We start from the raw sequence: 27,995 nt of genomic DNA on the forward strand, positions 1-27,995 counted from the left end.
AGACGGGCTGTGAGAGAGAGAGAGAGAGGGGGTAGAGACGGGCTGTGGGAGAGAGAGAGGGAGGGAGGAGGGGAAGGGATGGGCTGTGAGAGAGAGAGTGGGAGGGAGGAGGGAAAGTGATGGGCTGTGGGAGAGAGAGAGAGAGGGGTAGAGACGGGCTGTGGGAGAGAGAGAGGGAGGAGGAGGGGGAAGGGATGGGCTGTGAGAGAGAGAGTGGGAGGGAGGAGGGGAAGGGATGGGCTGTGAGAGAGAGAGTGGGAGGGAGGAGGGGAAGTGATGGGCTGTGGGAGAGAGAGAGTGGGAGGGAGGAGGGGAAGGGATGGGCTGTGAGAGAGAGAGTGGGAGAGAGGGGAAGAGACGGGCTGTGTGAGAGAGAGAGTGAGAGAGGGGAAGAGACGGGCTGTGAGAGAGAGGGAGGGAGAGGGGAAGAGACGGGCTGTGAGAGAGAGAGTGAGAGAGGGGAAGAGACGGGCTGTGAGAGAGAGGGAGGGAGAGAGGCGGGGAAGACGGGCTGTGAGAGAGAGAGTGAGAGAGGGGAAGAGACGGGCTGTGAGAGAGAGGGAGGGAGAGAGGCGGGGAAGACGGGCTGTGAGAGAGAGAGAGGGAAGTGGGGAAGAGATGAGCTGTATGAGAGAGGGAGGGAGGCAGGGTTGGGCGGTGTGTGTGTTGGGAGGCCACCACAGCAGGGAGCCCTCTCAGATGTTGAAGCCCTCTCAGATGTTGAAGCCCTCTCCACAGCAGGAAGCCCTGTCAGATGTTGAAGCCCTGTCAGATGTTGAAGCTCTCTCAGATGTTGAAGCCCTCTCCACAGCAGGAAGCCCTGTCAGATGTTGAAGCCCTGTCAGATGTTGAAGCCCTCTCCACAGCAGGAAGCCCTCTCAGATGTTGAAGCCCTCTCAGATGTTGAAGCCCTCTCAGATGTTGAAGCCCTCTCCACCGCAGGAAGCCCTGTCAGATGTTGAAGCTCTCTCCACAGCCACAGGTGCCCTTGATGTTGGGGTTGTTGAAGACAAACTCACTGGACAGCTTGGACTCCACGAAGTCCATCTCTGTCCCCAGCAGAGTGAGCTGGGCCTTCTTCTCTATAAATACACGGACACCTGCAGGACAACCCCACCCACCACTCAGCATTATACACCATCCAACCCCACCCACCACTCAGTATTATATACCATCCAACCCCACCCACCACTCAGCATTATATACCATCCAACCCCACCCACCACTCAGTATTATATACCATCCAACCCCACCATTCAGCATTATACACCATCCAACCCCACCCACCATTCAGCATTATACACCATCCAACCCCACCACTCAGTATTATATACCATCCAACCCCACCACTCAGCATTATATACCATCCAACCCCACCACTCAGCATTATATACCATCCAACCCCACCACTCAGCATTATATACCATCCAACCCCACCACTCAGCATTATACACCATCCAACCCCACCCACCACTCAGTATTATACACCATCCAACCCCACCCACCACTCAGTATTATATACCATCCAACCCCACCACTCAGTATTATACACCATCCAACCCCACCACTCAGTATTATACACCATCCAACCCCACCACTCAGTATTATATACCATCCAACCCCACCACTCAGTATTATATACCATCCAACCCCACCACTCAGCATTATATACCATCCAACCCCACCACTCAGCATTATACACCATCCAACCCCACCACTCAGTATTATACACCATCCAACCCCACCACTCAGTATTATATACCATCCAACCCCACCCACCACTCAGCATTATATACCATCCAACCCCACCACTCAGCATTATACACCATCCAACCCCACCACTCAGTATTATACACCATCCAACCCCACCACTCAGTATTATATACCATCCAACCCCACCACTCAGCATTATATACCATCCAACCCCACCACTCAGCATTATACACCATCCAACCCCACCCACCACTCAGTATTATACACCATCCAACCCCACCCACCACTCAGCATTATACAACATCCAACCCCACCACTCAGTATTATACACCATCCAACCCCACCCACCACTCAGCATTATACACCATCCAACTCCACCAATCAGCATTATACACCATCCAACCCCACCCACCACTCAGCATTATACACCATCCAACCCCACCACTCAGCATTATACACCATCCAACCCCACCACTCAGCATTATACAACATCCAACCCCACCCACCACTCAGCATTATACACCATCCAACCCCACCACTCAGCATTATACACCATCCAACCCCACCACTCAGCATTATACACCATCCAACCCCACCACTCAGCATTATACACCATCCAACCCCACCACTCAGCATTATACACCATCCAACCCCACCACTCAGTATTATACACCATCCAACCCCACCACTCAGTATTATATACCATCCAACCCCACCACTCAGTATTATATACCATCCAACCCCACCACTCAGCATTATATACCATCCAACCCCACCACTCAGTATTATATACCATCCAACCCCACCCACCACTCAGCATTATACACCATCCAACCCCACCACTCAGTATTATATACCATCCAACCCCACCACTCAGTATTATATACCATCCAACCCCACCACTCAGCATTATATACCATCCAACCCCACCACTCAGCATTATACACCATCCAACCCCACCACTCAGTATTATACACCATCAAACCCCACCCACCACTCAGCATTATATACCATCCAACCCCACCACCACTCAGCATTATACACCATCCAACCCCACCCACCACTCAGCATTATACACCATCCAACCCCACCACTCAGTATTATATACCATCCAACCCCACCACTCAGTATTATACACCATCCAACCCCACCACTCAGCATTATACACCATCCAACCCCACCACTCAGCATTATACACCATCCAACCCCACCCACCACTCAGCATCATACACCATCCAACCCCACCACTCAGCATTATATACCATCCAACCCCACCCACCACTCAGTATTATACACCATCCAACCCCACCCACCACTCAGTATTATATACCATCCAACCCCACCCACCACTCAGTATTATACACCATCCAACCCCACCCACCACTCAGCATTATATACCATCCAACCCCACCCACCACTCAGTTATTATACACCATCCAACCCCACCCACCACTCAGCATTATATACCATCCAACCCCACCCACCATTCAGTATTATACACCATCCAAACCCTCACCCACCATTCAGTATTATACACCATTCAAACCCCACCCACCATTCAGTATTATACACCATCCAACCCCACCCACCACTCAGTATTATATACCATCCAACCCCACCACTCAGCATTATATACCATCCAACCCCACCACTCAGCATTATATACCATCCAACCCCACCACTCAGTATTATACACCATCCAACCCCACCACTCAGTATTATATACCATCCAACCCCACCACTCAGCATTATATACCATCCAACCCCACCCACCACTCAGTATTATACACCATCCAACCCCACCCACCACTCAGTATTATACACCATCCAACCCCACCACTCAGCATTATATACCATCCAACCCCACCACTCAGTATTATACACCATCCAACCCCACCACTCAGTATTATATACCATCCAACCCCACCACTCAGCATTATATACCATCCAACCCCACCCACCACTCAGTATTATACACCATCCAACCCCACCACTCAGCATTATACACCATCCAACCCCACCCACCCACCACTCAGCATTATACACCATCCAACCCCACCACTCAGCATTATACACCATCCAACCCCACCCACCACTCAGCATTATACACCATCCAACCCCACCCACCACTCAGCATTATACACCATCCAACCCCACCACTCAGCATTATACACCATCCAACCCCACCACTCAGTATTATACACCATCCAACCCCACCACTCAGCATTATATACCATCCAACCCCACCACTCAGCATTATATACCATCCAACCCCACCACTCAGCATTATACACCATCCAACCCCACCCACCATTCAGTATTATATACCATCCAACCCCACCCACCACCCAGTATTATATACCATCCAACCCCACCCACCACTCATCATTATACACCATCCAACCCCACCACTCAGTATTATATACCATCCAACCCCACCCACCACTCAGTATTATACACCATCCAACCCCACCACTCAGCATTATACACCATCCAACCCATCCACCCACCACTCAGCATTATACACCATCCAACCCCACCCACCACTCAGCATTATACACCATCCAACCCCACCACTCAGTATTATACACCATCCAACCCCACCACTCAGTATTATATACCATCCAACCCCACCCACCACTCAGCATTATACACCATCCAACCCCACCACTCAGTATTATACACCATCCAACCCCACCACTCAGTATTATATACCATCCAACCCCACCACTCAGTATTATATACCATCCAACCCCACCACTCAGCATTATACACCATCCAACCCCACCCACCACTCAGTATTATATACCATCCAACCCCACCACTCAGCATTATACACCATCCAACCCCACCACTCAGCATTATACACCATCCAACCCCACCCACCACTCAGTATTATATACCATCCAAACCCACCACTCAGTATTATACACCATCCAACCCCACCACTCAGCATTATACACCATCCAACCCCACCCACCACTCAGTATTATACACCATCCAACCATCCAACCCCACCACTCAGCATTATACACCATCCAACCCCACCACTCAGTATTATACACCATCCAACCCCACCACTCAGTATTATACACCAACCAACCCCACCACCCACCACTCAGTATTATACACCATCCAACCCCACCACTCAGCATTATATACCATCCAACCCCACCACTCAGCATTATACACCATCCAACCCCACCCACCACTCAGTATTATACACCATCCAACCCCACCACTCAGCATTATACACCATCCAACCCCACCACTCAGCATTATACACCATCCAACCCCACCACTCAGCATTATATACCATCCAACCCCACCCACCACTCAGTATTATACACCATCCAACCCCACCCACCACTCAGCATTATACACCATCCAACCCCACCCACCACTCAGCATTATACACCATCCAACCCCACCCACCACTCAGCATTATACACCATCCAACCCCACCACTCAGCATTATACACCATCCAACCCCACCCACCACTCAGCATTATACACCATCCAACCCCACCCACCACTCAGCATTATACACCATCCAACCCCACCACTCAGCATTATACACCATCCAACCCCACCACTCAGCATTATATACCATCCAACCCCACCCACCACTCAGCATTATACACCATCCAACCCCACCACTCAGCATTATACACCATCCAACCCCACCATTCAGTATTATACACCATCCAACCCCACCACTCAGCATTATACACCATCCAACCCCACCACCAGCATTATATACCATCCAACCCCACCCACCACTCAGCATTATACACCATCCAACCCCACCACTCAGCATTATACACCATCCAACCCCACCATTCAGTATTATACACCATCCAACCCCACCACTCAGCATTATATACCATCCAACCCCACCCACCACTCAGTATTATACACCATCCAACCCCACCCACCACTCAGCATTATATACCATCCAACCCCACCACTCAGCATTATACACCATCCAACCCCACCACCATCAGCATTATACACCATCCAACCCCACCACTCAGCATTATACACCATCCAACCCCACCCACCACTCAGTATTATACACCATCCAACCCCACCCACCACTCAGCATTAAACACCATCCAACCCCACCACCACTCAGTATTATATACCATCCAACGCCACCACTCAGTATTATACACCATCCAACCCCACCACTCAGCATTATATACCATCCAACCCCACCACTCAGTATTATATACCATCCAACCCCACCCACCACTCAGCATTATACACCATCCAACCCCACCCACCACTCAGCATTATACACCATCCAACCCCACCCACCACTCAGCATTATACACCATCCAACCCCACCACTCAGTATTATACACCATCCAACCCCACCCACCACTCAGCATTATACACCATCCAACCCCACCCACCACTCAGTATTATACACCATCCAACCCCACCACTCAGTATTATACACCATCCAACCCCACCACTCAGCATTATACACCATCCAACCCCACCCACCACTCAGCATTATACACCATCCAACCCCACCCACCACTCAGCATTATACACCATCCAACCCCACCCACCACTCAGCATTATACACCATCCAACCCCACCACCACTCAGCATTATACACCATCCAACCCCACCCACCACTCAGTATTATATACCATCCAACCCCACCACTCAGCATTATACACCATCCAACCCCACCCACCACTCAGTATTATATACCATCCAACCCCACCACTCAGCATTATACACCATCCAACCCCACCACTCAGTATTATACACCATCCAACCCCACCACTCAGTATTATACACCATCCAACCCCACCCACCCACCACTCAGTATTATACACCATCCAACCCCACCACTCAGCATTATATACCATCCAACCCCACCACTCAGCATTATACACCATCCAACCCCACCCACCACTCAGTATTATACACCATCCAACCCCACCACTCAGCATTATACACCATCCAACCCCACCACTCAGCATTATACACCATCCAACCCCACCACTCAGCATTATATACCATCCAACCCCACCCACCACTCAGTATTATACACCATCCAACCCCACCCACCACTCAGCATTATACACCATCCAACCCCACCCACCACTCAGCATTATACACCATCCAACCCCACCCACCACTCAGCATTATACACCATCCAACCCCACCACTCAGCATTATACACCATCCAACCCCACCCACCACTCAGCATTATACACCATCCAACCCCACCCACCACTCAGCATTATACACCATCCAACCCCACCACTCAGCATTATACACCATCCAACCCCACCACTCAGCATTATATACCATCCAACCCCACCCACCACTCAGCATTATACACCATCCAACCCCACCACTCAGCATTATACACCATCCAACCCCACCATTCAGTATTATACACCATCCAACCCCACCACTCAGCATTATACACCATCCAACCCCACCACTCAGCATTATATACCATCCAACCCCACCCACCACTCAGCATTATACACCATCCAACCCCACCACTCAGCATTATACACCATCCAACCCCACCATTCAGTATTATACACCATCCAACCCCACCACTCAGCATTATATTACCCATCCAACCCCACCCACCACTCAGTATTATACACCATCCAACCCCACCCACCACTCAGCATTATATACCATCCAACCCCACCACTCAGCATTATACACCATCCAACCCCACCACTCAGCATTATACACCATCCAACCCCACCACTCAGCATTATACACCATCCAACCCCACCCACCACTCAGTATTATACACCATCCAACCCCACCCACCACTCAGCATTAAACACCATCCAACCCCACCACTCAGTATTATATACCATCCAACCCCACCACTCAGTATTATACACCATCCAACCCCACCACTCAGCATTATATACCATCCAACCCCACCACTCAGTATTATATACCATCCAACCCCACCCACCACTCAGCATTATATACCATCCAACCCCACCCACCACTCAGCATTATACACCATCCAACCCCACCCACCACTCAGCATTATACACCATCCAACCCCACCACTCAGTATTATACACCATCCAACCCCACCCACCACTCAGCATTATACACCATCCAACCCCACCCACCACTCAGTATTATACACCATCCAACCCCACCACTCAGTATTATACACCATCCAACCCCACCACTCAGCATTATACACCATCCAACCCCACCCACCACTCAGCATTATACACCATCCAACCCCACCACTCAGCATTATACACCATCCAACCCCACCCACCACTCAGCATTATACACCATCCAACCCCACCCACCACTCAGCATTATACACCATCCAACCCCACCCACCACTCAGCATTATACACCATCCAACCCCACCACTCAGCATTAAACACCATCCAACCCCACCACTCAGCATTATACACCATCCAACCCCACCACTCAGCATTAAACACCATCCAACCCCACCACTCAGCATTATACACCATCCAACCCCACCACTCAGCATTATATACCATCCAACCCCACCCACCACTCAGCATTATACACCATCCAACCCCACCACTCAGCATTATACACCATCCAACCCCACCACTCAGTATTATACACCATCCAACCCCACCACTCAGCATTATACACCATCCAACCCCACCACTCAGCATTATATACCATCCAACCCCACCCACCACTCAGCATTATACACCATCCAACCCCACCACTCAGCATTATACACCATCCAACCCCACCATTCAGTATTATACACCATCCAACCCCACCACTCAGCATTATATACCATCCAACCCCACCCACCACTCAGTATTATACACCATCCAACCCCACCCACCACTCAGCATTATATACCATCCAACCCCACCACTCAGCATTATACACCATCCAACCCCACCACTCAGCATTATACACCATCCAACCCCACCACTCAGCATTATACACCATCCAACCCCACCCACCACTCAGTATTATACACCATCCAACCCCACCCACCACTCAGCATTAAACACCATCCAACCCCACCACTCAGTATTATATACCATCCAACCCCACCACTCAGTATTATACACCATCCAACCCCACCACTCAGCATTATATACCATCCAACCCCACCACTCAGTATTATATACCATCCAACCCCACCCACCACTCAGCATTATACACCATCCAACCCCACCCACCACTCAGCATTATACACCATCCAACCCCACCACTCAGTATTATACACCATCCAACCCCACCCACCACTCAGCATTATACACCATCCAACCCCACCCACCACTCAGCATTATACACCATCCAACCCCACCACTCAGTATTATACACCATCCAACCCCACCACTCAGCATTATACACCATCCAACCCCACCCACCACTCAGCATTATACACCATCCAACCCCACCACTCAGCATTATACACCATCCAACCCCACCACTCAGCATTATACACCATCCAACCCCACCCACCACTCAGCATTATACACCATCCAACCCCACCCACCACTCAGCATTATACACCATCCAACCCCACCACTCAGCATTAAACACCATCCAACCCCACCACTCAGCATTATACACCATCCAACCCCACCACTCAGCATTAAACACCATCCAACCCCACCACTCAGCATTATACACCATCCAACCCCACCACTCAGCATTATACACCATCCAACCCCACCCACCACTCAGCATTATACACCATCCAACCCCACCCACCACTCAGCATTATACACCATCCAACCCCACCCACCACTCAGCATTAAACACCATCCAACCCCACCACTCAGCATTATACACCATCCAACCCCACCACTCAGCATTATACACCATCCAACCCCACCACTCAGCATTATACACCATCCAACCCCACCACTCAGCATTATACACCATCCAACCCCACCACTCAGCATTAAACACCATCCAACCCCACCACTCAGCATTATACACCATCCAACCCCACCCACCACTCAGCATTATACACCATCCAACCCCACCACTCAGCATTATACACCATCCAACCCCACCACTCAGCATTAAACACACAATATCACTTAACACATATGGAGTGATTTCAGAGCAAACAGAAATTGTATTTTAATTCCATAATATTTGGTATTAAGAATGAATTATAATTAATTTGAATTTGTTGTGGTTCCTTATCATTAGGGACTGGTGAAACCCTCCTTGTAAGGGCTGGAAACCTATTCTAATTGTTAGGGTAGTAGCTCTGAAATGGTACGACCAACAGAAACCAAACTTACACGTGGTGCCACCCGGCCAAATGGTGGCGCTACAAACTTGATAGATCAGCCATTTTGAAAATAGTGTAAATTCTTCCAACATTTTCAAACAGCATCCCCTCAGGCTAAATGGATTTCTCAGAAACTTGGTGTACAGCATCTACACACAAAGATCTTTAAATGCATAATAAATTAAATTGATATCGTAAAGGTCATGGCTAGTGTGACCCAATGAAGTTGAGTGAGTTTGGGCCTGACGTCAAGTCACTCTTGGAGGGAATATAGAGCCCCTTGCTGGCCATGTATCACAATACTCTACAATGTTTGCACCAGTCCGCAACCAGACCGTGGACCCAGTCCGCAACCAGACCGTGGACCCAGTCCGCAACCAGACCGTGGACCCAGTCCGCAACCAGACCAGTGGACCCAGTCCGCAACCAGACCAAGGACCAGTGGACCCAGTCCGCAACCAGACCAAGGACCAGTGGACCCAGTCCGCAACCAGACCAAGGACCCGTGGACCCAGTCCGCAACCAGACCGTGGACCCAGTCCGCAACCAGACCAGTGGACCCAGTCCGCCCCACCACCAGACCGTGGACCCAGTCCGCAACCAGACCGTGGACCCAGTCCGCAACCAGACCAAGGACCAGTGGACCCAGTCCGCAACCAGACCAAGGACCAGTGGACCCAGTCCGCAACCAGACCAAGGACCCGTGGACCCAGTCCGCAACCAGACCGTGGACCCAGTCCGCAACCAGACCGTGGACCCAGTCCGCAACCAGACCGTGGACCCAGTCTGCAACCAGACCAAGGACCAGTGGACCCAGTCCGCAACCAGACCAAGGACCCGTGGACCCAGTCCGCAACCAGACCGTGGACCCAGTCCGCAACCAGACCGTGGACCCAGTCCGCAACCAGACCGTGGACCCAGTCCGCAACCAGACCGTGGACCCAGTCCGCAACCAGACCGTGGACCCAGTCCGCAACCAGACCGTGGACCCAGTCCGCAACCAGACCAAGGACCCGTGGACCCAGTCCGCAACCAGACCAAGGACCCGTGGACCCAGTCCGCTACCAGACCAAGGACCCGTGGACCCAGTCCGCTACCAGACCAAGGACCCGTGGACCCAGTCCGCAACCAGACCAAGGACCAGTGGACCAGTCCGCAACCAGACCAAGGACCAGTGGACCCAGTCCGCAACCAGACCAAGGACCAGTGGACCCAGTCCGCAACCAGACCGTGGACCAAGTCCATCAACCAGACCGTGGACATTATACCAATCCGCAACCAGACCGTGGATTTCCCAGTCCGCAACCAGACCGTGGACCCAGTCCGCAACCAGACCAAGGACCAGTGGACCCAGTCCGCAACCAGACCAAGGACCCGTGGACCCAGTCCGCAACCAGACCGTGGACACAGTCCGCAACCAGACCGTGGACCCAGTCCGCAACCAGACCGTGGACCCAGTCCGCAACCAGACCGTGGACCAGTGGACCCAGTCCGCAACCAGACCGTGGACCAGTGGACCCAGTCCGCAACCAGACCAAGGACCCGTGGACCCAGTCCGCAACCAGACCGTGGACCCAGTCCGCAACCAGACCGTGGACCCAGTCCGCAACCAGACCGTGGACCCAGTCCGCAACCAGACCGTGGACCCAGTCCGCAACCAGACCAAGGACCAGTGGACCCAGTCCACAACCAGACCGTGGACCCAGTCCGCAACCAGACCGTGGACCAGTGGACCCAGTCCGCAACCAGACCAAGGACCCGTGGACCCAGTCCGCAACCAGACCGTGGACCCAGTCCGCAACCAGACCGTGGACCCAGTCCGCAACCAGACCAAGGACCAGTGGACCCAGTCCACAACCAGACCAAGGACCAGTGGACCCAGTCCACAACCAGACCAAGGACCAGTGGACCCAGTCCGCAACCAGACCAAGGACCAGTGGACCCAGTCCTCAACCAGACCAAGGACCCAGTCCGCAACCAGACAGTGGACCCAGTCCACAACCAGACCAAGGACCAGTGGACCCAGTCCTCAACCAGACCAAGGACCAGTGGACCCAGTCCACAACCAGACCAAGGACCAGTGGACCCAGTCCACAACCAGACCAAGGACCAGTGGACCCAGTCCACAACCAGACCAAGGACCAGTGGACCCAGTCCACAACCAGACCAAGGACCAGTGGACCCAGTCCACAACCAGACCAAGGACCAGTTTAAATGGCAAAAAATAAGATCCAATTTGAGCATTAAAAATGCAAAAATATTAAATACATTTTTTATTCTCACTGAAATCACTCCATATACATATCTCTTAATACATATGTTTTGAAAAAAACATTTCAACATTACATTGGGGAGATGTTGATGGTAAAGTTACACAATTCAACGACAGACAATCAATTACATACATCATTCTGAGGAAAACATTTCAGTGATAAGGAAGGAAGACGATAACGTTGCTCACCATCCTGCAGCACCTCCTCATCAGCCTGATCCTTCTGCTTGGTGAAGTCCAGAGTGTAGGTCATACCGTTACAGCCCCTTGTCCTCACACCCACCTTCAGACCAATCTGGAACACAAACACCATTATACCATACCACTACCCGTAACCCCTCACAGCCACTATATATTATCTCCTCAGGGGGATAGAGGAGGGTTACATATTATCTCCACAGGGGGATAGAGGAGGGTTACATATTATCTCCACAGGGGGATAGAGGAGGGTTACATATTATCTCCACAGGGGGATAGAGGAGGGTTACATATGATCTCCACAGGGGGATAGAGGAGGGTTACATATTATCTCCACAGGGGGATAGAGGAGGGTTACATATTATCTCCTCAGGGGGATAGAGGAGGGTTACATATTATCTCCACAGGGGATAGAGGAGGGTTATATATTATCTCAGGGGGATAGAGGAGGGTTACATATTATCTCAGGGGGATAGAGGAGGGTTACATATTATCTCAGGGGTATAGAGGAGGGTTATATATTATCTCCTGGGGATAGAGGAGGATTACATATTATCTCAGGGGTATAGAGGAGGGTTATATATTATCTCAGGGGGATAGAGGAGGGTTACATATTATCTCAGGGGGATAGAGGAGGGTTACATATTATCTCCTCAGGGGGATAGAGGAGGGTTACATATTATCTCCACAGGGGGATAGAGGAGGGTTACATATTATCTCCACAGGGGGATAGAGGAAGGTTACATATTATCTCCACAGGGGGATAGAGGAGGGTTACATATTATCTCCACAGGGGGATAGAGGAGGGTTACATATTATCTCCTGGGGATAGAGGAGGGTTATATATTATCTCAGGGGGATAGAGGAGGGTTACATATTATCTCCTCAGGGGGATAGAGGAGGGTTACATATTATCTCCACAGGGGGATAGAGGAGGGTTACATATTATCTCCACAGGGGGATAGAGGAGGGTTACATATTATCTCAGGGGGATAGAGGAGGGTTACATATTATCTCCTGAGGGGGATAGAGGGTTACATATTATCTCAGGGGTATAGAGGAGGGTTATATATTATCTCAGGGGGATAGAGGGTTACATGTTATCTCAGGGGGATAGAGGAGGGTAAGTTAGAAGGATACTTACATATTCTGGCTTGTTCTCCAGGAGGGTCCGGATCCTATTCACAGCAGGAGGAGTCTGGAAGAACAAACAGAGGAAAGGGGTTGATGATCATTCACAACAGTTATGACAGTGCAGACACTGGCAGTCTTCCAGCAGCATACCACCCTGCACCCCACCACTGGCTTTAACCAGCAGCATACCACCCTGCACCCCACCACTGGCTTTAACCAGCAGCATACCACCCTGCACCCCACCACTGGCTTTAACCAGCAGCATACCACCCTGCACCCCACCACTGGCTTTAACCAGCAGCATACCACCCTGCATCCCACCACTGGCTTTAACCAGCAGCATACCACCCTGCACCCCACCGCTGGCTTTAACCAGCAGCATACCACCCTGCATCCCACCGCTGGCTTTAACCAGCAGCATACCACCCTGCATACCGCTGGCTTTACCAGCAGCATTCCACCACCCCACCGTTGGCTTTAACCAGCAGCATACCACCCTTACCCCACCGCTGGCTTTAACCAGCAGCATACCACCCTGCACCCCACCGCTGGCTTTAACCAGCAGCATACCACCCTGCACCCCACCGCTGGCTTTAACCAGCAGCATACCACCCTGCACCCCACCACTGGCTTTAACCAGCAGCATACCACCCTGCACCCCACCACTGGCTTTAACCAGCAGCATACCACCCTGCATCCCACCACTGGCTTTAACCAGCAGCATACCACCCTGCACCCCACCACTGGCTTTAACCAGCAGCATACCACCCTGCACCCCACCACTGGCTTTAACCAGCAGCATACCACCCTGCACCCCCACCACTGGCTTTAACCAGCAGCATACCACCCTGCACCCCACCACTGGCTTTAAACAGCAGCATACCACCCTGCATCCCACCACTGGCTTTAACCAGCAGCATACCACCCTGCACCCCACCACTGGCAGTCTTCCAGCAGCATACCACCCTGCACCCCACCGCTGGCTTTAACCAGCAGCATACCACCCTGCACCCCACCACTGGCTTTAACCAGCAGCATACCACCCTGCACCCCACCACTGGCAGTCTTCCAGCAGCATACCACCCTGCAGCAGACCAGGGGCATACCACCCTGCACCCCACCGCTGGCTTTAACCAGCAGCATACCACTCACCCCACCGCTGGCTTTAACCCAGCATACCACTGGGCTTTAACCAGCAGCATACCACTCACCCCACCGCTGGCACCCCATACCGCTGGCTTTAACCAGCAGCATACCACCCTGCACCCCACCGCTGGCTTTAACCAGCAGCATACCACCCTGCACCCCACCGCTGGCTTTAACCAGCAGCATACCACCCTGCACCCCACCGCTGGCTTTAACCAGCAGCATACCACCCTGCACCCCACCGCTGGCTTTAACCAGCAGCATACCACCCTGCACCCCACCGCTGGCTTTAACCAGCAGCATACCACCCTGCACCCCACCGCTGGCTTTAACCAGCAGCATACCACCCTGCACCCCACCGCTGGCTTTAACCAGCAGCATACCACCCTGCACCCCACCGCTGGCTTTAACCAGCAGCATACCACCCTTACACCCCACCGCTGGCTTTAACCAGCAGCATACCACCCTGCACCCCACCACTGGCTTTAACCAGCAGCATACCACCCTGCATCCCACCACTGGCTTTAACCAGCAGCATACCACCCTGCACCCCACCACTGGCTTTAACCAGCAGCATACCACCCTGCACCCCACCACTGGCTTTAACCAGCAGCATACCACCCTGCATCCCACCACTGGCTTTAACCAGCAGCATACCACCCTGCACCCCACCACTGGCTTTAACCAGCAGCATACCACCCTGCATCCCACCACTGGCTTTAACCAGCAGCATACCACCCTGCACCCCACCACTGGCAGTCTTCCAGCAGCATACCACCCTGCACCCCACCGCTGGCTTTAACCAGCAGCATACCACCCTGCACCCCACCACTGGCTTTAACCAGCAGCATACCACCCTGCACCCCACCACTGGCAGTCTTTAACCAGCAGCATACCACCCTGCACCCCACCACTGGCTTTAACCAGCAGCATACCACCCTGCACCCCACCACTGGCTTTAACCAGCAGCATACCACCCTGCACCCCACCGCTGGCTTTAACCAGCAGCATACCACCCTGCACCCCACCGGGGCTTTAACCAGCAGCATGGCTGGCTTTAACCAGCAGCATACCACCCTGCACCCCACCACTGGCTTTAACCAGCAGCATACCACTCCTGCATCCCACCACTGGCTTTAACCAGCAGCATACCACCCTGCACCCCACCACTGGCTTTAACCAGCAGCATACCACCCTGCATCCCACCACTGGCTTTAACCAGCAGCATACCACCCTGCACCCCACCACTGGCAGTTTCCAGCAGCATACCACCCTACCCCACCAGGCTTTAACCAGCATACCACCCTGCACCCCACCACTGGCTTTAACCAGCAGCATACCACCCTGCACCCCACCACTGGCATCCCACCACTGGCTTTAACCAGCAGCATACACTGGCTCTTTAACCAGCAGCATACCACCCTGCACCCCACCACTGGCTTTAACCAGCAGCATACCACCCTGCACCCCACCACTGGCTTTAACCAGCAGCATACCACCCTGCACCCCACCACTGGCTTTAACCAGCAGCATACCACCCTGCACCCCACCACTGGCTTTAACCAGCAGCATACCACCCTGCATCCCACCACTGGCCAGCAGCAACCAGCACCACCACTGGCAGTCTTCCAGCAGCATACCACTGCACCCCACCACTGGCAGTTTAACCAGCAGCATACCACCCTGCACCCCACCGCTGGCTTTAACCAGCAGCATACCACCCTGCACCCCACCACTGGCTTTAACCAGCAGCATACCACCCTGCACCCCACCACTGGCTTTAACCAGCAGCATACCACCCTGCACCCCACCGCTGGCTTTAACCAGCAGCATACCACCCTGCACCCCACCGCTGGCTTTAACCAGCAGCATACCCCTGCACCCCACCGCTGGCTTTAACCAGCAGCATACCACCCTGCACCCCACCGCTGGCTTTAACCAGCAGCATACCACCCTGCACCCCACCGCTGGCTTTAACCAGCAGCATACCACCCTGCACCCCACCACTGGCTTTAACCAGCAGCATACCACCCTGCACCCCACCACTGGCTTTAACCAGCAGCATACCACCCTGCACCCCACCACTGGCTTTAACCAGCAGCATACCACCCTGCACCCCACCACTGGCTTTAACCAGCAGCATACCACCCTGCACCCCACCACTGGCTTTAACCAGCAGCATACCACCCTGCACCCCACCGCTGGCTTTAACCAGCAGCATACCACCCTGCACCCCACCGCTGGCTTTAACCAGCAGCATACCACCCTGCACCCCACCGCTGGCTTTAACCAGCAGCATACCACCCTGCACCCCACCGCTGGCTTTAACCAGCAGCATACCACCCTGCACCCCACCGCTGGCTTTAACCAGCAGCATACCACCCTGCACCCCACCACTGGCTTTAACCAGCAGCATACCACCCTGCACCCCACCGCTGGCTTTAACCAGCAGCATACCACCCTGCACCCCACCACTGGCTTTAACCAGCAGCATACCACCCTGCACCCCACCGCTGGCTTTAACCAGCAGCATACCACCCTGCACCCCACCACTGGCTTTAACCAGCAGCATACCACCCTGCACCCCACCGCTGGCTTTAACCAGCAGCATACCACCCTGCACCCCACCGCTGGCTTTAACCAGCAGCATACCACCCTGCACCCCACCGCTGGCTTTAACCAGCAGCATACCACCCTGCACCCCACCACTGGCTTTAACCAGCAGCATACCACCCTGCACCCCACCACTGGCTTTAACCAGCAGCATACCACCCTGCACCCCACCACTGGCTGGCTTTAACCAGCAGCATACCACCCTGCACCCCACCACTGGCTTTAACCAGCAGCATACCACCCTGCACCCCACCACTGGCTTTAACCAGCAGCATACCACCCTGCACCCCACCACTGGCTTTAACCAGCAGCATACCACCCTGCACCCCACCACTGGCAGTCTTCCAGCAGCATACCACCCTGCACCCCACCACTGGCTTTAACCAGCAGCATACCACCCTGCACCCCACCACTGGCTTTAACCAGCAGCATACCACCCTGCACCCCACCACTGGCTTTAACCAGCAGCATACCACCCTGCACCCCACCACTGGCTTTAACCAGCAGCATACCACCCTGCACCCCACCACTGGCTTTCCAGCAGCATACCACCCTGCACCCCACCACTGGCTTTAACCAGCAGCATACCACCCTGCACCCCACCACTGGCAGTCTTAACCAGCAGCATACCACCCTGCACCCCACCGCTGGCTTTAACCAGCAGCATACCACCCTGCACCCCACCACTGGCTTTAACCAGCAGCATACCACCCTGCACCCCACCACTGGCTTTAACCAGCAGCATACCACCCTGCACCCCACCACTGGCTTTAACCAGCAGCATACCACCCTGCACCCCACCACTGGCTTTAACCAGCAGCATACCACCCTGCACCCCACCACTGGCTTTAACCAGCAGCATACCACCCTGCACCCCACCACTGGCTTTAACCAGCAGCATACCACCCTGCACCCACCACTGGCTTTAACCAGCAGCATACCACCCTGCACCCCACCACTGGCTTTAACCAGCAGCATACCACCCTGCACCCCACCACTGGCTTTAACCAGCAGCATACCACCCTGCACCCCACCACCAAACAGGCAGTCTTCCAGCAGCATACCACCCTGCACCCCACCACTGGCTTTAACCAGCAGCATACCACCCTGCACCCCACCACTGGCTTTAACCAGCAGCATACCACCCTGCACCCCACCACTGGCAGTCTTCCAGCAGCATACCACCCTGCACCCCACCACTGGCTTTAACCAGCAGCATACCACCCTGCACCCCACCACTGGCTTTAACCAGCAGCATACCACCCTGCACCCCACCACTGGCTTTAACCAGCAGCATACCACCCTGCACCCCACCACTGGCTTTAAACAGCAGCATACCACCCTGCACCCCACCACTGGCTTTAACCAGCAGCATACCACCCTGCACCCCACCACTGGCTTTAACCAGCAGCATACATACCACCACTGGCTTTACCAGCAGCATACCACCCTGGCTGGCTTTAACCAGCAGCATACCACCCTGCACCCCACCACTGGCTTTAACCAGCAGCATACCACCCTGCACCCCACCACTGGCTTTAACCAGCAGCATACCACCCTGCACCCCACCACTGGCTTTAACCAGCAGCATACCACCCTGCACCCCACCACTGGCTTTAACCAGCAGCATACCACCCTGCACCCAGCCATACCACCCCACCACTGGCTTTAACCAGCAGCATACCACCCTGCACCCCACCACTGGCTTTAACCAGCAGCATACCACCCTGCACCCCACCACTGGCTTTAACCAGCAGCATACCACCCTGCACCCCACCACTGGCTTTAACCAGCAGCATACCACCCTGCACCCACCACTGGCTGGTTAACCAGCAGCATACCACCCTGCACCCCACCACTGGCTTTAACCAGCAGCATACCACCCTGCACCCCACCACTGGCAACCAGCAGCATACCACCCTTCTTTAACCAGCAGCATACCACCCTGCACCCCACCACTGGCTTTAACCAGCAGCATACCACCACCCCACCACTGGCTTTAACCAGCAGCATACCACCCTGCACCCCACCACTGGCTTTAACCAGCAGCATACCACCCTGCACCCCACCACTGGCTTTAACCAGCAGCATACCACCCTGCACCCCACCACTGGCTTTAACCAGCAGCATACCACCCTGCATCCCACCGCTGGCTTTAACCAGCAGCATACCACCCTGCACCCCACCTCTGGCTTTAACCAGCAGCATACCACCACTGGCTTTAACCAGCAGCATACCACCCTGCACCCCACCACTGGCTTTAACCAGCAGCATACCACCCTGCACCCCCACCACTGGCTTTAACCAGCAGCATACCACCCTGCACCCCACCACTGGCTTTAAACAGCAGCATACCACCCTGCACCCCACCTACTGGCTTTAACCAGCAGCATACCACCCTGCACCCCACCACTGGCTTTAACCAGCAGCATACCACCCTGCACCCCACCACTGGCTTTAACCAGCAGCATACCACCCTGCACCCCACCACTGGCTTTAACCAGCAGCATACCACCCTGCACCCCACCACTGGCTTTAACCAGCAGCATACCACCCTGCACCCCACCACTGGCTTTAACCAGCAGCATACCACCCTGCACCCCACCACTGGCTTTAACCAGCAGCATACCACCCTGCACCCCACCACTGGCTTTAACCAGCAGCATACCACCCTGCACCCCACCACTGGCTTTAACCAGCAGCATACCACCCTGCACCCCACCACTGGCTTTAACCAGCAGCATACCACCCTGCACCCCACCACTGGCTTTAACCAGCAGCATACCACCCTGCACCCCACCACTGGCAGTTTCCAGCAGCATACCACCCTGCACCCCACCACTGGCTTTAACCAGCAGCATACCACCCTGCACCCCACCACTGGCTTTAACCAGCAGCATACCACCCTGCACCCCACCACTGGCAGTTTCCAGCAGCATACCACCCTGCACCCCACCACTGGCTTTAACCAGCAGCATACCACCCTGCACCCCACCACTGGCTTTAACCAGCAGCATACCACCCTGCACCCCACCACTGGCAGTCTTCAGCAGCATACCACCCTGCACCCCACCACTGGCTTTAACCAGCAGCATACCACCCTGCACCCCACCACTGGCTTTAACCAGCAGCATACCACCCTGCACCCCACCACTGGCTTTAACCAGCAGCATACCACCCTGCACCCCACCACTGGCTTTAACCAGCAGCATACCACCCTGCACCCCACCACTGGCTTTAACCAGCAGCATACCACCCTGCACCCCACCACTGGCTTTAACCAGCAGCATACCACCCTGCACCCCACCACTGGCTTTAACCAGCAGCATACCACCCTGCACCCCACCACTGGCTTTAACCAGCAGCATACCACCCTGCACCCCACCACTGGCTTTAACCAGCAGCATACCACCCTGCACCCCACCACTGGCTTTAACCAGCAGCATACCACCCTGCACCCCACCGCTGGCTTTAACCAGCAGCATACCACCCTGCACCCCACCACTGGCTTTAAACCAGCAGCATACCACCCTGCACCCCACCACTGGCTTTAACCAGCAGCATACCACCCTGCACCCCACCACTGGCTTTAACCAGCAGCATACCACCCTGCACCCCACCACTGGCTTTAACCAGCAGCATACCACCCTGCACCCCACCACTGGCTTTAACCAGCAGCATACCACCCTGCACCCCACCACTGGCTTTAACCAGCAGCATACCACCCTGCACCCCACCACTGGCTTTAACCAGCAGCATACCACCCTGCACCCCACCACTGGCTTTAACCAGCAGCATACCACCCTGCACCCCACCACTGGCTTTAACCAGCAGCATACCACCCTGCACCCCACCACTGGCTTTAACCAGCAGCATACCACCACTGCACCCCACCCTGGCTTTAACCAGCAGCATACCACCCTGCACCCCACCGCTGGCTTTAACCAGCAGCATACCACCCTGCACCCCACCACTGGCTTTAACCAGCAGCATACCACCCTGCACCCCACCACTGGCTTTAACCAGCAGCATACCACCCTGCACCCCACCACTGGCTTTAACCAGCAGCATACCACCCTGCACCCCACCACTGGCTTTAACCAGCAGCATACCACCCTGCACCCCACCACTGGCTTTAACCAGCAGCATACCACCCTGCACCCCACCACTGGCTTTAACCAGCAGCATACCACCCTGCACCCCACCACTGGCTTTAACCAGCAGCATACCACCCTGCACCCCACCACTGGCTTTAACCAGCAGCATACCACCCTGCACCCCACCACTGGCTTTAACCAGCAGCATACCACCACCCTGCACCCCACCACTGGCTTTAACCAGCAGCATACCACCCTGCACCCCACCACTGGCTTTAACCAGCAGCATACCACCCTGCACCCCACCACTGGCTTTAACCAGCAGCATACCACCCTGCACCCCACCACTGGCTTTAACCAGCAGCATACCACCCTGCACCCCACCACTGGCTTTAACCAGCAGCATACCACCCTGCACCCCACCACTGGCTTTTCCAGCAGCATACCACCCTGCACCCCACCACTGGCTTTAACCAGCAGCATACCACCCTGCACCCCACCACTGGCTTTAACCAGCAGCATACCACCCTGCACCCCACCGCTGGCTTTAACCAGCAGCATACCACCCTGCACCCCACCACTGGCTTTAACCAGCAGCATACCACCCTGCACCCCACCACTGGCTTTAACCAGCAGCATACCACCCTGCACCCCACCACTGGCTTTAACCAGCAGCATACCACCCTGCACCCCACCACTGGCTTTAACCAGCAGCATACCACCCTGCACCCCACCACTGGCTTTAACCAGCAGCATACCACCCTGCACCCCACCACTGGCTTTAACCAGCAGCATACCACCCTGCACCCCACCACTGGCAGTCTTCCAGCAGCATACCACCCTGCACCCCACCACTGGCTTTAACCAGCAGCATACCACCCTGCACCCCACCACTGGCAGTCTTCCAGCAGCATACCACCCTGCACCCCACCACTGGCTTTAACCAGCAGCATACCACCCTGCACCCCACCACTGGCTTTCCAGCAGCATACCACCCTGCACCCCACCGCTGGCTTTAACCAGCAGCATACCACCCTGCACCCCACCACTGGCTTTAACCAGCAGCATACCACCCTGCACCCCACCACTGGCTTTAACCAGCAGCATACCACCCTGCACCCCACCACTGGCTTTAACCAGCAGCATACCACCCTGCACCCCACCACTGGCTTTAACCAGCAGCATACCACCCTGCACCCCACCACTGGCTTTAACCAGCAGCATACCACCCTGCACCCCACCACTGGCTTTAACCAGCAGCATACCACCCTGCACCCCACCACTGGCTTTAACCAGCAGCATACCACCCTGCACCCCACCACTGGCTTTAACCAGCAGCATACCACCCTGCACCCCACCACTGGCTTTAACCAGCAGCATACCACCCTGCACCCCACCACTGGCTTTAACCAGCAGCATACCACCACTGGCAACCAGCCACCACTGGCTTTAACCAGCAGCATACCACCCTGCACCCCACCACTGGCTTTAACCAGCAGCATACCACCCTGCACCCCACCACTGGCTTTAACCAGCAGCATACCACCCTGCACCCCACCACTGGCTTTAACCAGCAGCATACCACCCTGCACCCCACCACTGGCTTTAACCAGCAGCATACCACCCTGCACCCCACCACTGGCTTTAACCAGCAGCATACCACCCTGCACCCCACCGCTGGCTTTAACCAGCAGCATACCACCCTGCACCCCACCACTGGCTTTAACCAGCAGCATACCACCCTGCATCCCACCGCTGGCTTTAACCAGCAGCATACCACCCTGCACCCCACCACTGGCTTTAACCAGCAGCATACCACCCTGCACCCCACCACTGGCTTTAACCAGCAGCATACCACCCTGCACCCCACCACTGGCTTTAACCAGCAGCATACCACCCTGCACCCCACCACTGGCTTTAACCAGCAGCATACCACCCTGCACCCCACCACTGGCTTTAACCAGCAGCATACCACCCTGCACCCCACCACTGGCTTTAACCAGCAGCATACCACCCTGCACCCCACCACTGGCTTTAAACAGCAGCATACCACCCTGCACCCCACCACTGGCTTTAACCAGCAGCATACCACCCTGCACCCCACCACTCCCACCACCCTGCACCACCGGGCTTTAACCAGCAGCATACCACCCTGCACCCCACCACTGGCTTTAACCAGCAGCATACCACCCTGCACCCCACCACTGGCTTTAAACAGCAGCATACCACCCTGCACCCCACCACTGGCTTTAACCAGCAGCATACCACCCTGCACCCCACCACTGGCTTTAACCAGCAGCATACCACCCTGCACCCCACCACTGGCTTTAACCAGCAGCATACCACCCTGCACCCCACCACTGGCTTTAACCAGCAGCATACCACCCTGCACCCCACCACTGGCTTTAACCAGCAGCATACCACCCTGCACCCCACCTCTGGCTTTAACCAGCAGCATACCACCACTGGCTTTAACCAGCAGCATACCACCCTGCACCCCACCACTGGCTTTAACCAGCAGCATACCACCCTGCATCCCACCGCTGGCTTTAACCAGCAGCATACCACCCTGCACCCCACCACTGGCTTTAACCAGCAGCATACCACCCTGCATCCCACCGCTGGCTTTAACCAGCAGCATACCACCCTGCACCCCACCGCTGGCTTTAACCAGCAGCATACCACCCTGCACCCCACCGCTGGCTTTAACCAGCAGCATACCACCCTGCACCCCACCGCTGGCTTTAACCAGCAGCATACCACCCTGCATCCCACCGCTGGCTTTAACCAGCAGCATACCACCCTGCATCCCACCGCTGGCTTTAACCAGCAGCATACCACCCTGCATCCCACCGCTGGCTTTAACCAGCAGCATACCACCCTGCACCCCACCGCTGGCAGTCTTCCAGCAGCATACCACCCTGCACCCCACCGCTGGCTTTAACCAGCAGCATACCACCCTGCACCCCACCACTGGCTTTAACCAGCAGCATACCACCCTGCACCCCACCGCTGGCTTTAACCAGCAGCATACCACCCTGCACCCCACCGCTGGCTTTAACCAGCAGCATACCACCCTGCATCCCACCGCTGGCTTTAACCAGCAGCATACCACCCTGCATCCCACCACTGGCTTTAACCAGCAGCATACCACCCTGCACCCCACCACTGGCTTTAACCAGCAGCATACCACCCTGCACCCCACCTCTGGCTTTAACCAGCAGCATACCACCCTGCACCCCACCGCTGGCTTTAACCAGCAGCATACCACCCTGCACCCCACCACTGGGCTTTAACCAGCAGCATACCACCCTGCACCCCACCACTGGCTTTAACAGCAGCAGCACCCCACCACTGGCTTTACCACCCTGCACCCCACCACTGGTTTTAACCAGCAGCATACCACCCTGCACCCCCACCACTGGCTTTAACCAGCAGCATACCACCCTGCACCCCACCACTGGCTTTAACCAGCAGCATACCACCCTGCATCCCACCACTGGCTTTAACCAGCAGCATACCACCCTGCACCCCACCACTGACTTGCTTCTGAAGCTAAGCAAGGTTGGTCCTGGTCAGTCCCTGGAAGGGAGAGCAGATGCTGCTGGAAGTGTTGTTGGAGGGACAGTAGGCGGCACCCTTTCCTCAGTGACATTGTCCTTTGTAGGGTGCAGTCTTTTGGATGGGACGCTAAACGGGTGTCCACACTCTGTGGTGACTAAAGTTACCACGCCACTCATTGTAAGAGTAGGGGTGTTAACCACGCCACTTATTGTAAGAGTAGGGGTGTTAACCACGCCACTTATTGTAAGAGTAGGGGTGTTAACCACGCCACTTATTGTAAGAGTAGGGGTGTTAACCACGCCACTTATTGTAAGAGTAGGGGTGTTAACCACGCCACTTATTGTAAGAGTAGGGGTGTTAACCACGCCACTTATTGTAAGAGTAGGGGTGTTAAACAGAGGGACATAGAGTAAGAGAGGGGTGTTAAGACACGGGACATAGAAGAGAGGGGACATAAGAGACAGCTTATTGTAGAGAGACACGGGACATAGAGAGACAGTTAACATAGAGGGACAGATTGTAAGACAGCGGGACATAGAGAAACAGAGGGGCATAGAGAGACAGCGGGACATAGAGAGACAGCGGGACATAGAGAGACAGCGGGACATAGAGAGACAGAGGGACATAGAGGGACATAGAGAGACATAGAGAGACAGAGGGACATAGAGAGACAGAGGGACATAGAGAGACAGAGAGACATAGAGAGACATAGAGAGACAGAGAGACAGAGGGACATAGAGAGACAGAGGGACATAGAGAGACAGCGGGACATAGAGAGACAGCGGGACATAGAGAGACAGCGGGACATAGAGAGACATAGAGAAACAGCGGGACATAGAGAGACAGCGGGACATAGAGAAACAGAGGGACATAGAGAGACAGCGGGACATACACAGAGGGACATAGAGAGACAGCGGGCCATAGAGAGACAGAGAAACAGCGGGACATAGAGAGACAGCGGGCCATAGAGAGACAGAGGGACATACACAGAGGGACATAGAGAGACAGCGGGACATACACAGAGGGACATAGAGAGACAGCGGGACATACACAGAGGGACATAGAGAGACAGCGGGACATACACAGAGGGACATAGAGAGACAGCGGGACATACACAGAGGGACATAGAGAGACAGCGGGCCATAGAGAGACAGAGGGACATAGAGAGACATAGAGAAACAGAGGGACATAGAGAAACAGAGGGCCATAGAGAGACAGCGGGACATAGAGACAGCGGGACATACACAGAGGGACATAGAGAGACAGAGGGACATAGAGAGACAGCGGGACATAGAGAGACAGAGGGACATAGAGAGACAGCGGGACATACACAGAGGGACATAGAGAGACATAGAGAAACAGCGGGACATAGAGAGACAGAGGGCCATAGAGAAACAGAGGGCCATAGAGAGACAGCAGGACATAGAGAGACAGAGGGACATAGAGAAACAGAGGGACATACACAGAGGGACATACACAGAGGGACATAGAGAGACAACGGGACATAGAGAGACAGAGGGACATAGAGAGACATAGGGACATAGAGAAACAGAGGGACATACACAGCGGGACATACACAGAGGGACATAGAGAGACAACGGGCCATAGAGAGACAGAGGGACATAGAGAAACAGAGGGACATACACAGAGGGACATAGAGAGACAGCGGGTCATAGAGAAACAGAGGGACATAGAGAAACAGAGGGACATAGAGAAACAGAGGGACATAGAGAAACAGAGGGACATAGAGAAACAGAGGGACGCTGTTTCGCAAGTATGAATGCGACTTCTGCAAAGGCTGTATCACCGTAAATGCTGCACGGCCAATGCAAACACCGGATTGACCAAGCAGCGGTTTTACCCGCGAATTCAACAACCTACCCACATTTGGCAGGTGACAAGTGTTATTAATTTTAGGCCCTGGTCAATGACCAGAACATGTGTAACTTTTGAAGGGTAGGCGCCAGCCATCTCTCCACAACGTGTACCCAGGCGAATAGTGATATCGCTCACTAAGTAGCATAACCATGTCAATATGAAATTACCGGAGGTAAATCTTCAAGGTTAATCTCATTGCCAGCATAATGAAGATGGCATTGTTAATCAGAACAATGGTCTGGGAATAGAACTTCCGGAAGGCGAGTTGGTGCTCAAAACAACAGAAACCTGCAGGGTGAAGAATGCACTAAAATGAGGCCTGGGTTTTTCCGCGATTACATAAACTAAGGCAAGCAGATTGGACACACAGTCATATTATGAAACTGGGCTCCATGGCGGATGCAATATACTAATTTTAATCAGATTTTTTTTTTTTTTTTAAATGTCATGTCCACCAGTAAATGACACCAAAAAATATTTGATTATATCACAACATATCTGTAACTAGCTAAAGCTAGTGTATTCCTAATCGTTAACGATATTAGCTAGTTTAGCTAACTCTCACACGCAACTCAATCACTGTTCGTCAAAATCATTAGGAAACATGCATACCACACGTTATGAGATTCACCAGAGAACAACAACTAGGACCCCCGTTAGCCGGAGCGGCGTAACATTAGCTAGCTAGGTCACTTTAATGTACCTTCGGAGCTAGCGGTCATACCACAAACCGTCAGTTTAGAGAAGAAAATAGCAATGTCGAATACTTCTACACACTTACCAGAGTTAAAGCAGCTCTTGTAGCTAATATCTTTCTTTTACTGACAGCTCTGACCGTCGCTCTCGCCACCATTGAGGCAGACATGTTCAGCAGTCAACAGAAACATTAAATGTAGCCCCGTTAGCTAACATGAAAACACCTGTCTGCGCAGGCGTGCGAAAGGGGCCGATATTAGATTAGCATACAGAGCCACGATAGGAGGATTTTCATTAGTTGACAGGCAGTTCAGCCAATAGACAAAGTACAGTTATGAAACCTCCAAAAACATGAGCAACACAACAAAGACACAAGGTCATTTAAAACCATAACATT

General features: G+C 53.8%; 1 protein-coding gene across 1 annotated transcript; it reads right to left on the reverse strand.

Annotated features, from left to right (window-relative positions):
* On the reverse strand, positions 1-27,816 carry LOC135565244 (iron-sulfur cluster assembly 1 homolog, mitochondrial). The gene is made up of 4 exons (XM_065011316.1): positions 27,684-27,816; positions 13,615-13,668; positions 12,462-12,567; positions 1-1,100 (listed from the first exon to the last, which is right to left on the reverse strand). Exons 1-4 carry the CDS (start codon positions 27,765-27,767, stop codon positions 952-954), a joined length of 393 nt encoding a protein of 130 aa, XP_064867388.1. The 5' UTR covers positions 27,768-27,816; the 3' UTR covers positions 1-951.
* Between the last annotated feature and the right edge of the window lie 179 nt (positions 27,817-27,995).

The sequence above is a fragment of the Oncorhynchus nerka genome, linkage group LG27 (assembly GCF_034236695.1).
Source record: "Oncorhynchus nerka isolate Pitt River linkage group LG27, Oner_Uvic_2.0, whole genome shotgun sequence".
Taxonomy (NCBI): Eukaryota; Metazoa; Chordata; class Actinopteri; order Salmoniformes; family Salmonidae; genus Oncorhynchus; species Oncorhynchus nerka.